Genomic DNA, 13679 nt, shown 5'->3' with positions numbered 1-13679 from the left:
CCGTATGGACCTATGTACTGAAAGCTGGAACCCAAAAACCGTGTACGAGTCAGGTACAGCAACATGGGCATAAAAGGGCATGGAATATCAAACCTGGCAGTGCAAGGCTCCTACTTGCCTAGTGGTGCTGCACCTACTTTTAAAGCTTCTACAAATGTGCCTGAAAAAAGGATCTTGACAATATCAGCACGAGAGATGTGCACACGGTGCAACATCACCTCCAGTGCACGATTTCTCCAGTCAGAGACAAACTAGGGCACCTTCCATGGCTGAGGAACTAGGTCCAGGAGGCATGTTTCTCATACCGAGGAACCTCCTGCAGGGAGGTAACCTTCCTAGGGGTGAGGAACCTCTTGCACCAGGGGACCTTAGTGCGAACAAGACACTCGTGCATGATACTTTGCTGCACTCTGAGATGGTTCCTGCAGTTATCTTTAGTGCAGGAGGGGATACTCATTCAAGGCACTTTGGTGCATTCTGAGGAACCTCCTGTCTCAGTGTCAGTGAGAAGCCTTCAGCTGTCACCTTGTTGTGGGAGATGGGCTGCTTGTGAAGAAGCTGCATGTGGGGGTCCCCTCTCACAATGCTCATCCCCGCGCCTGAGACCTCTTTTGTGGGGATACATGCCTGGGCACACAAGCTGCATGAAGGACCCCTTGCACTGGTAAGGGTACCCCCGTAGTCCTCATTCCAGCTTGTTAAGTTCTTCTGTATGGCCAGGGGGGGCTCCTCCACTAAGGTGGATGCCCATCGTCCCACTGCTCTTTGAGCAGGAAAAATAGCATGATAATAACGTAGTTATTATAAATTAATTTTTTCGCAGATGTGAGGTTGGGTTAGGGCATGGCAGGGGGGCTGGAGGCACAGGGGGGAGGAGTGGTTTTTAAACTACAAGTGGGCATGGCTGCTTAGCCGGCCATCCTGGCACTACCAAACAGTCATGGGCACTTTGCATGTTCCCCACCAGACTGTATTACACAGCCTATTGGGGGAAATGCCCAGGCCCACAATCACAACACTGCATTGCAGCTTTGTGATTGGCTATGGGGAGCCTGGGTGCTTCCTGGTTCCGTAGAAGTGGAGAGACGGGGCCAGCGGGCGAGGTAAGTGGTATTATTTTTTTTTAAATCATTTTGTGCATAAAAATAAATTTTCACATTTCACAAAGCAAAGTGACAACTAACATGTATCATTTTAAAATACAAGCTATGATCAATTTAAACATGGAAAAATACACTTTCAGTTCATCTGCATGTTAATGTCGACATTAAATTAAAAAAATGTTTTACCTCCTTTAGGCATAAGCTGCGTAGGTCTTTCTTCTTAATGATACATTTGCTGCAGCATACGCCCTTTTAAAGGATGCATCTACTCTCCTTTCTGCTCCATCAGGAAGTGATGCTTCTTCTGAAGCCTAATATGAGGAGGCGGAGGACGCCATTTTTGATAATAAAGAGTTAACTTTGAAGAAACTGATGCTCAGAGCACTTTAATATAAATCGTTTTTAAATTTAAAAAAACGGGAATTAGGTTATATCAATGTCCCTCCATATTTTAACAATAAATTATTTTATGATGTCGAGTAGAGGGAGATCATTTGTATTTCTTGAAGTATATTAAGAAAACAACCTATCTACTTATTGCTGGGGCTTAAGCTGAAAATTTAAAACCTCTTTAATGTGTTTTAAATGCTCTAGAAATGATTGCCTCTGGAAATGTTTTCCTTTAGAACCTTTCTCCGGGTCCACATCCATGACTAAATTCACTTTCTGCCTCTTCTCTGGTAGATCATTTAAACCGGCATTCACTGCATCCTTAATGAGGTCCTCCAGATAACTTTTGGACAAAGTAATAAACTCCACCACCTCTTGATCAGGAAGTCTTTTACTTTTATAGTGCTTAGAAGACTCCATAGCGGCTCTGTATTACCACAGGACCGCAGTGGTTGTTTATGTAGATTTGTTAGGAAGTAATTATGATCTCACAAGATGAGGATCCGGGCTAAGGATCCGTGTGCCTGCCTAGTTTCAAGTGTGCACAAACCACCAAGCAGAGCTGTAACCAGGACTGCCACCTTAAACGAGCATCCACATGGCAAACCTAGGAAAACACAACCCCGCTCTGCCCCAAAAAGAAAAAAAAACACTTGCTGCTTCTGCACTAGCATGGATGTACCATTAAAATTAGTAATAAACATTTAACAACACCATATTATCAAGGAACGGCGATAACATTATCGCTGCTTTAGCGGCAGGATGCGGCGATAATGGGCTTGATAATATGCCCTTGAGAATTCCCATAGAGGCCCAGGTTTTGGCCTTCAGTTTTATGCATCGGGAGAAGCCCTTCTTAGTGAGTAAAGAATCAGTGGGCCTCACTATGGGAGTGTCGGAGAAGGGCTTTTAAATGGGTTGGTTGACTAAAATAGAAAGAGGCCTAATATACTTTTTAAATGAAAAAGCTTGCGAGAGGGTCTGTTTTGAGTGTGGGGCCACCTCGTAAAGTAGGGATTGGGATAAGGAACATAAACCGAAGGGTAATATCTGAATTTACGATTCAGCCTCCTGATTCTGCTACATTTAGAAGCCAATCTAGTCAGTAAGCTCACTTTATGAGTTGGGTTTTCATTATGCAATGTGAGGAGATCATGTGAGTGAGCTCAGTGAGATGTCAGCTCCTTTAAAACCTGAATGTGTGAGTGAGCGCTCACCATGAGCTGTCATTTAACCGCCTTTACAACTACATTTAAGAGAGTACATGATTGATTTACTGTTTTGGATCAATTAAAGCCTTTCCTGACAAAGTTTCATATCAGTGATTAATTTTTTAAAAAGAAAATGCAGGGGTCCACCACAGGTGCTGCCAGATGCTGGGGTTACCGAATACCAAGGCTGCCTAGTTTTATTCCACTTTGTGCCTCTTCCTTCCACCACCCGTCTCTTAATCTTGCTATTGAAGCTTCTCTTTCCCATCTACCTTCTCTCTTTGTCATTCATTTTCTTTAACTTCCTCCTTCTTTCTCTTTTTCTGCCTTTCTCTCTTCTCCTCTGAGTGAAAGTCTGATGATGAAAATGAGCAACGCTGCCAGCCACTTCCAACCACCTGCACAAAGCACTGGCTTCAATAAATTATTATGCATTTAACGACATACAGTATAACTATGTTATCTTTGATATCGTGACCTCATGAGATTCTACTCTGAATATATCCTTGATTGAAATTACCATACAGACAGTAAATTAAAGTGGTTTTGGATTCCCTGCTGAGTGCGACACTCACACTCAATCACTCCCTGGTAGTTATCATGAAGTGATCGCACAGGTAATCCGATAGTCTTAAATCTGTCTTCCTCTCCTCAGAACTGGACCAGTTTAAGCAACAGTTAACTGACCTGGATGCACAAGTGAGATCTCTGCAGGCAGCCACTGACAGACTGTGGAAAGGTAATATATACGCTGCAATCATGTTTGTACTTGGTATTGTTTGCCTTTTGTTTACACAAAGCTTTACATCCACTGAAAACACACATAAACTGGACATAAAATGATGTATATATCCATCAATAAATTGTAGCTACCGATCTTTAAAAGCTCGTTAAGTAAACTGAGTTTTTCTCTAAGTCAACTATTCACCTTGCTTTGAACTTTGGGCCCTATTCACTAAATGCATTTTAGATTCTGTAAAGTAGTATTTCAGTATAATATACCTCATGTACTACAAAATGCAGTTTACAAACCCAAGGCCACAGCTCTCCGCCTTTGCCACTCCTGTCTTTTCATTAATGGGATCTCCACCTCGGTGACGATGATCTTCCCACCCATAGGAATATAATTTACTAGTAAATGTGGGAGTGACAAGGCAGAGTGCTGGGAAAATGGGAAATCATTACTGGAAAATGGGAAATCATTACTACAAAATGGGTGTGCTTAAGGTAAATTTAAGTAGGGGTTTAGGGAGGAACATGCTAACACAAAAAGCACACCCACATAAGCGTAAGACAATTACAGTTGACAAAATACACTTTTAATTCTACTTCAGCCCTAACAGTGACAAAAGAGACTTAAATGTAATACATCACTGTCTTGGAGCAGGTCAAGCAGTAGACACTGCCAGCCACTAGTACTGCAGCTCAATCTCACCGAACCATATAGGGACAGGCTATAACACTAACTCCCCATAGGCAATAATTAAAAATGAATAAATTATCCCTAAAATAAAAAATATAAGAATACATTTTTAAGTTAAAAAGTAAGTATATTTGATGTCAAATTGATTTTTTAACTTAATAATATGCTCACAGCTAAAATAAATTAATATTATTTTGAACTATGTTTAAAAAGTCTAAAAATATTGAAAGTTTAAAATGGTATTAAAAATGCTAAATTATTTTTCTGAATGGGGTTCTTCCGTTATACATTTACTGTTTTTTACAGAGTACGATGTCAATGTTACATACTTCTAAATTTTAGACACATTTTAAGGAATTCACGAATTACAATTATGTGGTAATAGGATAGTGTATCAGTGATGGGAGAATTACAACTACAGGACATAACTTTCTAATGTTGGGCCCAATTCACAAAGATACATTTGCATTCCAGATCAACTCAGGTGTAGATCGAATCTTATACCTAAGTGTACCTCGCAACTTTTATTTTGTCATACACCATTTCCAAGTGTAGATCCACGCCTAAATGTAAACATAAGTATTTCCACCTACTCAAATGAGGGGGTGGAGACTCAAACAAAGTGTACAAAAAACTAAGTGTACCTCGCAACTTTTATTTTGTCATACACCATTTCCAAGTGTAGATCCACGCCTAAATGTAAACATAAGTATTTCCACCTACTCAAATGAGGGGGTGGAGACTCAAACAAATTCAGTGCAATTTACTAAAGTTTCGTATTTAAAAATAAATACATGAATATAATTAATTTAATGTTAAACTAAAATTGAAAATAAATTTAGAAAAATATTATTAACCCAGGTCTACTGAAAGAAAAAAACACAATAAACTACCTCCTAAAATTAACTGTGTGGATCCTTCCTCCACCAGGGTGGAGATCTCAGTGCAGAAAAGATAGAAGAGACTGAGCAGGAGATCTCTGGCACTAGATTTGTGAATTGCATTATGGTGCCGATTACGATGCCGTGGGAAAAGGCTCCGACCCTCGGACCTATGGCATCGTAATATCCTGTTTGGGTTAATTTCCGACCAACCCATTTTTCATGGAGTCGGTCGGAAATGAATCCAAACAGGATTTCCGAGTGGCTTATGATGGGCTCAGAGAGCCTGACTGCCATTTGGAAAGCCTCCTGTAACCCCAAGGGCGGCTCTTTCCCCCCCGAGGGATTACAGTATTGGATTCCGACAGCCTTTCTGCGCTGGCCTTTCCGACACAGAAATGCTGTGTGAAGTCGACTTTGGGGGCCCCCATGGGTGCAAGGCCTCCTGATGGCAGCCGAGATGGCACCTATGATGCCCCCCTGTTGATCCCTGCACCCCATGGCAGTCACCTGAACTGCACCTTAGCTCTTTACAATGAGAATATACATTCCAGTCGGAATGCATGCTCCCATTGTAAAGAATAGGAGTGCGACCGAACAGTGTTCAGTTGCATCCTAATTGCTGGTTTGGGACTGCCGACAGGAGGTTGGTCAGTCCCAGTTCCAGATCGATGTCAGACGGACTCAGGTCGGTCCAGCATCAAAATCAGCCCCTAAGTATTATATATATTTACAATACTGGAGTACTATTTCACTACTTTAATATGTCTTTTTTAAATCAGGTCTAAAGTGTACAAAGAAAATGATATAGCTTTGCTAGTTAATTCATATATTTTTGTGATGTTTTTCCTTCTAGCAATAGCATATACCCTGGGATTGACTTCAAGTTTATCTCATATTAGTACGGACGCTGTTATGGTTCTTTCTGTTGGGGTAGCTGCACACTGCCTACCTGCATCCAGGAAATGACCACTAGACCTAATTCACAACTCTATAATTCATTGAAAAAAACATAGGTTTCAGGCACGTTATAGTTAGAAATTAGCATTTAAAAAACCTTAGAAATTCACTGAAAAAAATCATAGGTTTCAGGGACGTTATAGTTAGTTGGACATTTCACTCGTACAAAACCATAGAAATCCCCCGTTATAGTTAGTTCAGCTAACTATAACTCGCACCCCCGCAATGCACTGCTGATGACGTCACATATTACATCACTTATGACATGGTCAGTGACATCATTGATGATATCTCAAATGACCTCACTGATGACATCACTGATGACATTATCCAGTGACTGTGTGTTTCAGTAAAGTTTAAATATGTTTAATATATATAGGGAAAGGCGTATTGAAGATTGAGTGGGTGTATAAGTATCTGGATGGATGATTTAGTAGGTGCGTGACTGACTCTATAAGTGAGTGATTAAACGTATCTTACTGAATGCATGGGATAGTGACTAAACTGTGTGAATGTCTGTATCCGTCTGTCTGTTGGTGTGTAAGCGGCTGCATGGGTTTGTGAATAGCTACATGAGTGTCTATATGGGTTATTGATTGGTTGTCTGAGTATCTGTATGGGTGCCTAAGTGTTTGTGCGGGTGGGGTGTGTGTGACTCTGTGCATAAATGTGTGAGTCTGTGATTCACTGGGAGCATGGTTTCAAGAGTGCATCTGTGATGGACTGTATGGGTGGGTGAGTGTGTGTATGGGTGTGTTAGTGAGTGAATGTATATCTCAGTGGTACATGTGTGAGTAACTACATATGTGAAAGGCAGAATATATGTGTGTTGGAGTATATAAATGGCTATAAGTTAGAGTGTGTGATTGTGAGAGTGGCTGTATGGATGAGTGTGTGCTGGTATCAGTGATTGTATAAGAGCGTAAGAATGTGCTAGTATTTGTATGAGTAAGTGAGCTGGTGTGTGTATAACTGTATAGGTGAATAAATGGCAATGTGATTAATTATTTGCATGACTGACCAGGTGTGTGAGTAGTGAATACCTCTATGGATGAGTGGCGATGTGTGAGTGTCTATATGAAATGAGTGCATTTGATATTCCTGTACTGAGTGACCATAAGTATGAGTGACTGACTGTAAGGATGAGTGAGTAGATATGTGTGTAAACCTAAGAATCAGTGTGTGGGTATGTTGTTATTGGTGTTGGAGTGTCTATGGTTTTGAGAATGGCAGTCTGTAATTTAGAGTGGGTGTATCAAAGGTTATATTAGGGTGTGAGAAGATGCATCAAATTATCACATGGATAATGTCATCAGTGATGTCATTTGAGATGTCATCAATGATGTCATCAGTGATGTCACAGACCATGTCATGAGTGATGTAATATGTGACGTCATCAGCAGTGCATTGTGGGGGCACGAGTTATAGTTAGCTGAACTAACTATAACGGGGGAATTTCTCTGGTTTTGTACGAGTGAAATGTCTAACTAACTATAACGTCCCTGAAACCTATGGTTGTTCAGTAAGTTTCTAAGGTTTTTTAAATGCTAATTTCTAATTATAACGTGCCTGAAACTTATGGTTTTTTCAGTGACTTTCAATGGCTTTTTAAATGCTAATTTCTAACTATAACGTGCCTGAAACCAATGTTTTTTTCTGTTAATTTCAAAGGTTTTTTAAATGCTAGTTTCTAACTATGCCTACAGAGGTAGGACATGTGAAGAAAGAAGAAAAAACGCAGAAAGAAGCAAAAGAAATGCAGAAAGAAGCAACAGAAGTCAACAGAGATGAAGAAAAGTGCAGGAAGAAGCAAAACATGTGCAGAAAGAACCAACAGAGAAGCAGAAAGAGGCCTTGTTGCAAAATCATCCTGTGCCCACAACTTTTTCAGACGGGTACTGGTGGTAACTGACTCTGACTAACCAGGCCTAGAGCCAGTGCTATGCTAAAAGACACTTACAATACAGTGAAAACACCTACATACACTAAGGAACACTGTGCGTTGGGGTTCCCCTGTGATTAGCATGATCTCCTCTGTAAGGCCCTAGTACATAATAGGGCAAGGGGATTAAAACTACCTCTAAGTCAGAGGTGCATAATTATGCTACTTTAACTAGTAGTCGCGTTTGCAGAGTGGTGGAGAAATGGTGCTGGGCGTCCAACCAGCGCTCAAGAATTCCGCTGCGTAGGATTTACAGGAGGTACCAGGAGGGATTCTTGGCCCCCAAACTCCCTCAGGACTAAATTGGACTTCATCCCCCATTCCATAGTCTGCCGTGAGGCAAGTTTGCAGAGTGGTAGAGAAAGGGGGCCATGGCCTCCAAAGATGTCTTAACAATCCCACTGTGTGGGACTCACTGGAGGTAACAAGAGGGGTAGTTGGCCCCCAAGGACATCCTTGGGGGCCAACGTCCCACACTATTACCTCCCAGTCAGTCCCACACAGCAGCACTGGTAAGTACTCATACCAGGCCACACCCACTTTGCCCACCACTCTACAAACGCGCTCCCTGGCACGCTCTTGAATGGGGATTGAAGTCCCCTTCACTGCTGGGTGTCCTTTAGGGGCCCACTAGCCTACCTTTTACCTCCAGTAAGCCCCACACAGTGGGATTGGTGATAGGTAGACAAAGGCCATGCCCCTTTTGTCCACCCCTCTGCAAACGCACCCCCTGGTGCGTTGTAAGTTGGGGGATTAGGTCCCCTTGAATCCTGAGGGTCCCTGGGGTCCAACTAGCCCACCAGGTACCTCCAGGAAGTGCCAGAGCGCTCCATTGCTGTGAGGTGGAAAAAGGGGTGTGACCTGGACTACCTCTCTGCAATGCAGCACAGTGGCGCTTACTGGAAGCACCTGGTGGGCTAGTTGGCCCCCAGGGGCCCTCAGGATTGAAAGGGAATTAATTCTCCAACTTAAAAGGCACCACAGGGCGTTTGCACACATGTCACCTCAGGCCCCGCCCCCCTCCCTTCACCACTGTGCAAACACGCCCTGTGGCGCATTTTAAGTTGCGGGATAAAGTCCCCTTGAATCCTGATGGTCCCTGGGGTCCAACTAGCCCACCAGGTACGTCCAGTAAGCGCCACAGAGCTGTGTTGGAGAGAGGAGTAAAAAGGGGCTTGGCCTGGACCACCTCTCTGCAACGCAGTCCTGTGGCACTTACTGGAGATACCTGGTGGGCTAGTTGGACCCCAGGGACCCTCAGGATTGAAGGGGAATTAATTTGCCAACTTAAAACGTGCCACTGGGCGTGTTTGCACACATATCACCTCAGGCCCCACCCCTTCCCTTCACCACTGTGCAAGCACTCCCTGTGGCATGTTTTAAGTTAGGGGATAAAGTCCCTTTCAATCCTGAGGGTCTCTGGGGTCCAACTAGCCCACCAGGTACCTCCAGTAAGCGCCACAGAGCTGCGTTGCAGAGAGGTGTAAAAAGGGAACATGGCCTGGATCACCTCTCTGCAACGCAGCCCTGTGGCACTTACTGGAAGTACCTGGTGGGCTAGTTGGCCCCCAGGGTCCCTCAGGATTGAAGGGGAAATAATTTCCCAACTTAAAACGCGCATCAGGGCATGTTTGCACACATGTCACCTCAGGTCCCACCCCCTCCCTTCACCACTGTGCAAACGCGCCCTGTGGCGTGTTTTAAGTTAGGGGATAAAGTTCCTTTCAATCCTGAGGGTCCCTGGGGTCCAACTAGCCCACCAGGTACCTCCAGTAAGCGCCACAGAGCTGCGTTGCAGAGAGGTGTAAAAAGGGGCATGGCCTGGACCACCTCTCTGCAACGCAGCCCTGTGGCGCTTACTGGAAGTACCTGGTGGACTAGTTGCCCCCAGGGTCCCTCAGGATTGAAGGGGAAATAATTCCCCAACTTAAAACACGCCACAGGGCGTGTTTGCACACATGTCACATCAGGCCCCACCCCCTCCTTCACCACTGTGCAAACGCGCCCCGTGGTGCGTTTTAAGTTGGGGATTAAGTCCCCTTGAATCCTGAGGGTCCCTGAAGTCCAACTAGCCCACCAGGTACCTCCAGTAAGGGCCACAGAGCTGCGTTGCAGAGAGGTGTAAAAAGGGGCATGGCCTGGACCACCTCTCTGCAACACAGCCCTGTGGCACTTACTGGAGGTACCTGGTGGGCTAGTTGGCCCCCAGGGACCCGCAGTATTGAAGGGTAATTAATTCCCCAACTTAAAACGTGCCACAGGGCGCATTTGCAGAGTGTTGCTGGGAGGGGGCGGGCCCTCTGGCACGATCACGAGTTAAAAAAAAAAGATTGGGGGGAAGGGGGGCGTCGTAGCCCCCCCTTGTTTTTACTTTTTTTGGGCACCCCATCCCCCAGGGACTGACCCCCATTTAAAAAAAATATATTAACAGAAAGGGTGCCGTGTGGGCCCCCATCCCGTAGCCATTTCTGGCCCCAGGGACCCCATCCCCCAGTGCATGGCCAAATATTTTTTTTTATTATTATGGAGGGGGGCTGCGTGGCCCCCCTCCTCAGTCCATTTATGGCCCCGGGGACCCCATCCTCCGGGGCCGGCCTGTGAGTGATTTATTAATTTAAAAAAAAAAAAATTATTATTATTGGGGAGGAGGTCCGCGTGGCCCCCCTCCCGGGCCACTCATTGCACCGGGGACCCCATCCCCCGGGGCCTGGCCTCTCATTGGGGACCATGGAGGGAGCCCCTGTGCTCCCACGGTCCCAGTCGGCTCCTCGCCTCCTGCGGGAGCCGGCATTGCTTTTCCACACAGGGAGCTGCTAACATGCAGCTCCCTGTGTGGAAAGCAATCTGGTTTGGACTTTGGAAGAGAGAGCAGGTTTCCTGATCTCTCTTCCAAAATCCAAACCACAGTTTTCTATGACAGGGCGGTAGCCATGAGGCTCCCGCCCTGCCATAGCAAACAGCAGTGTCCCGGGGGTCGGCACCCCCGGACACTGCAGGAGTCAGCTCTGGCAGTCCCCAGGGCCATCACTGGCTCCAGGAGGGGGCCGCGCGGCCCCCCTCTCATCCAAAGCACAGCCCCAGGGAGGTGGAGGTCCCCGGGGCTTGGGGGACCATAACGGACCCCCAAATTTGCATTTTAGTGCCCCGAGGAGGTGGCAGTCCCCGGAGCGTGTGGGGGGGCTTGAGCCCCCCCCACACAGGTTTAATTATTTATTTTAAAAGCCCCGGGGTGGCGGTCCCCGGGGCAGCGGGGGAACCGTGTGCCCCCCGCAAATAATTAATAAAAGCCCCGGTGGTGGCAGTTCCCGGGGCTTGGGGGGCTTTGAGGCACCCCCACACTATTTAATCCCCACACATTTTGTTCACTGCCCCGGGACCTGGCCCACCCGGGGGCTTCAATACCATGAAGGGTGGGAGGCCGCGCTTCCTTTTTTGTCCGGATTCGCGCACCCAGCGCGAATTCAGCCGATTTTTTTTTTTTAAATGCCTTTTTTGGGCCATGAGCAGGCCTAGGGGGTCAGGGTGTTCCTACCCTGCCCCCTTTTTTTTTGTTTTTTTGCGCTTTCTCTTTTCTAGCGAGTCGGTTCTACCGAGTCAGAAGATGGCTGCCAATACTCGGTGTGTTGACAGCCAATTAGAATAAAGCTTGTGGTCGGGAGGGTGCGGGGATCCACCGTGCCTCTATATATCAAAACTTTTATTTTTTGATTTTCTCATCAACTACTGAATGGATTTACACCATTTATGAAAAGGGTGCTTTCTGAAGCAAGCCCTACCTTTTTGCCAAATTTGGTGTAATTCCGTTCAGCAGTTCCAGCTGTAGCCATGTCTAAAGTTTTCTATGGGAAATTCATTTTTCGACCTCTTTTTTTTAAAATTTCTCAGGAACTACTGAACAGATTTACACCATTTAACTAAAAGAATTCTTTCTGAAGCAAGGACTACCTTTTTGCTAAATTTGGTGTAATTCCGTTCAGCAAATCGGGCTGTAGCGGTGTCTAAAGCTTCCTATGGAAAATAACATGGAGAAAACACGTTTTGGGACTCCCCTTTTTTCTCGGCCCCCGCTTGGTAAATCACCTCCACTTTCAGGATAGGAGCTGACCGGAGCGGGCCACATGTTTTGAAAGTTTCGTGAAGATTCACCAACCGGCGCCAAAGTTAAATGGAAAAGAAAAAACGTTTTTCCTATGGAAACTAGGTCCTAACTATAACTATCTACTTGCGACCGCCAGTAGATAATGTTTATTGTCTGTATCTCCCTACAGTTTGTAAGCATGTTTTCCTCGACGATTGATCCCAGAATTGATCCCAGAATGCAGTGCGTTCTGCAGACCACTCGAGGCCCCTCCAAGGCATGCTGCTTTATGGAGCAGGTTTAATAAACATCTGGGTGCTAAAGCTAATAGATGACTCATCAAAGTGTCTTTGCTGAGCAGTTCCTGCTTTGTTATTGCTAAAGAGTGTGATAATGATGCATCTGCCAGAAATGTTAGAGTATCATATGCCAGCATCAGTATTCTTCCACTATGGAATTCAGCTAAATTACTGGAGAAAATATATTGTAAAACAAAAATATAGTATCAAAAATATTATCACCTCAAAAATAATTTAGGATAGAATATAGAAGACAAGAATATCGCTTTAGGTATATAATATTGATTTCTAAATAACATTCAGTTTAATATAATTTTCTGTATAGCAGTTGTATGAAATATCATGTTTTATTAATTTCATATATATTAGTTATTATATGATTATTAGGTATTAGTGTTATTATAGTTTCTTAGTGTAGTTTGTCATTTTTAATGTTAAATCATTTGTATCATTTAATTAATCATGTTTAATTCAGTAGTGGGTTGCAGGGGTATAGTTCAGTAGGGTGGGAAGTTATTTAGAATGCTAATTATTGGGTTTTTTATTGTTTGTTAATTTATGTGTTAATTAACTTTTTAATTGATAATTAACTATGCAAATTATTTGCTTGAATAATTGGTATTTCAATTATTTGTTGTTTTATTTAAGTGTTAATTCATTGATCAGTTTATGTAAATATAAAAAGTTTCATTTTTTTTTTTTAATTGTTTTATTTCATAATTAGTCTAATATCAGTAATGTTTAATTTAGATTTTTTAATTGTTTGTATTGATTTTTGTTTGGTGCGTTGTAGGGTGGGAGGTGTTTTTAGTCCAAATATGTGCAATTTCTACTACATATATTAAATAAATTGTGTAATGTGAAAATTGTATGTTTTATTTTAAATATGAAGAAATAATTTTACTTTGTTGAGTGGTTGAATGTTTTAATGTTCAGTTTTGGAATGGTATATCTAACGCTTGAAAAATCCAACACCGTCCTTACTGTTGCTTACATTGGAGAAGGAATTTTAAATGTAATTACATTTAAGTCCAACAGTTTTCCTGCTTTTGCTTGTGTTCGAGTGGGAATAGTAAATTAAATCCCCCTCCAGAGTCCAACACTTTTGCTATTTTTGTTCAAATTGGAGTATGCGTAGTAAATCTAACCCCACCAAACTCCAGCACTTTCCTATTGTTGCTCAGATTGGAGTGAGAATAGCAAATCAAACCTCTCCAAAGTCCAATACTTTTCCTGCTTTTGCTTATGTTGGCATGGGAATAGTAAACCAAACCCTTCCACACTCTTTCCCTGCAGTTGATTAGATTAGAGCGAAAATAGTTATTCTTACTCCCCCAAAGGCCATTACCTTTCCTGCCATTGCTTATGCTGGAGTTCAAAGTTCCTCTACAG

At 43.6% G+C, this 13679-nt stretch overlaps 1 protein-coding gene across 2 annotated transcripts in view; it reads left to right on the top strand.

The window, feature by feature from the left end:
* LOC146867377 (mannose-binding protein-like) overlaps positions 1-13679 on the top strand; it is an 85756-nt gene that overhangs the window by 55800 nt on the left and 16277 nt on the right. For both annotated transcript variants that reach the window (XM_085604683.1, XM_085604689.1), the window contains exon 4: positions 3360-3443. In XM_085604683.1, the coding sequence (XP_085460809.1) occupies positions 3360-3443 (84 nt within the window). The remainder of the gene's footprint in view (positions 1-3359; positions 3444-13679) is intronic.

The sequence above is a fragment of the Triturus cristatus genome, chromosome 1_2 (genome assembly GCF_964204655.1).
Source record: "Triturus cristatus chromosome 1_2, aTriCri1.1, whole genome shotgun sequence".
Lineage (NCBI taxonomy): Eukaryota > Metazoa > Chordata > Amphibia > Caudata > Salamandridae > Triturus > Triturus cristatus.
The sequence above is the reverse complement of the archived record's forward strand: the minus strand, read 5'-3'. Positions and strand labels throughout refer to the sequence as shown.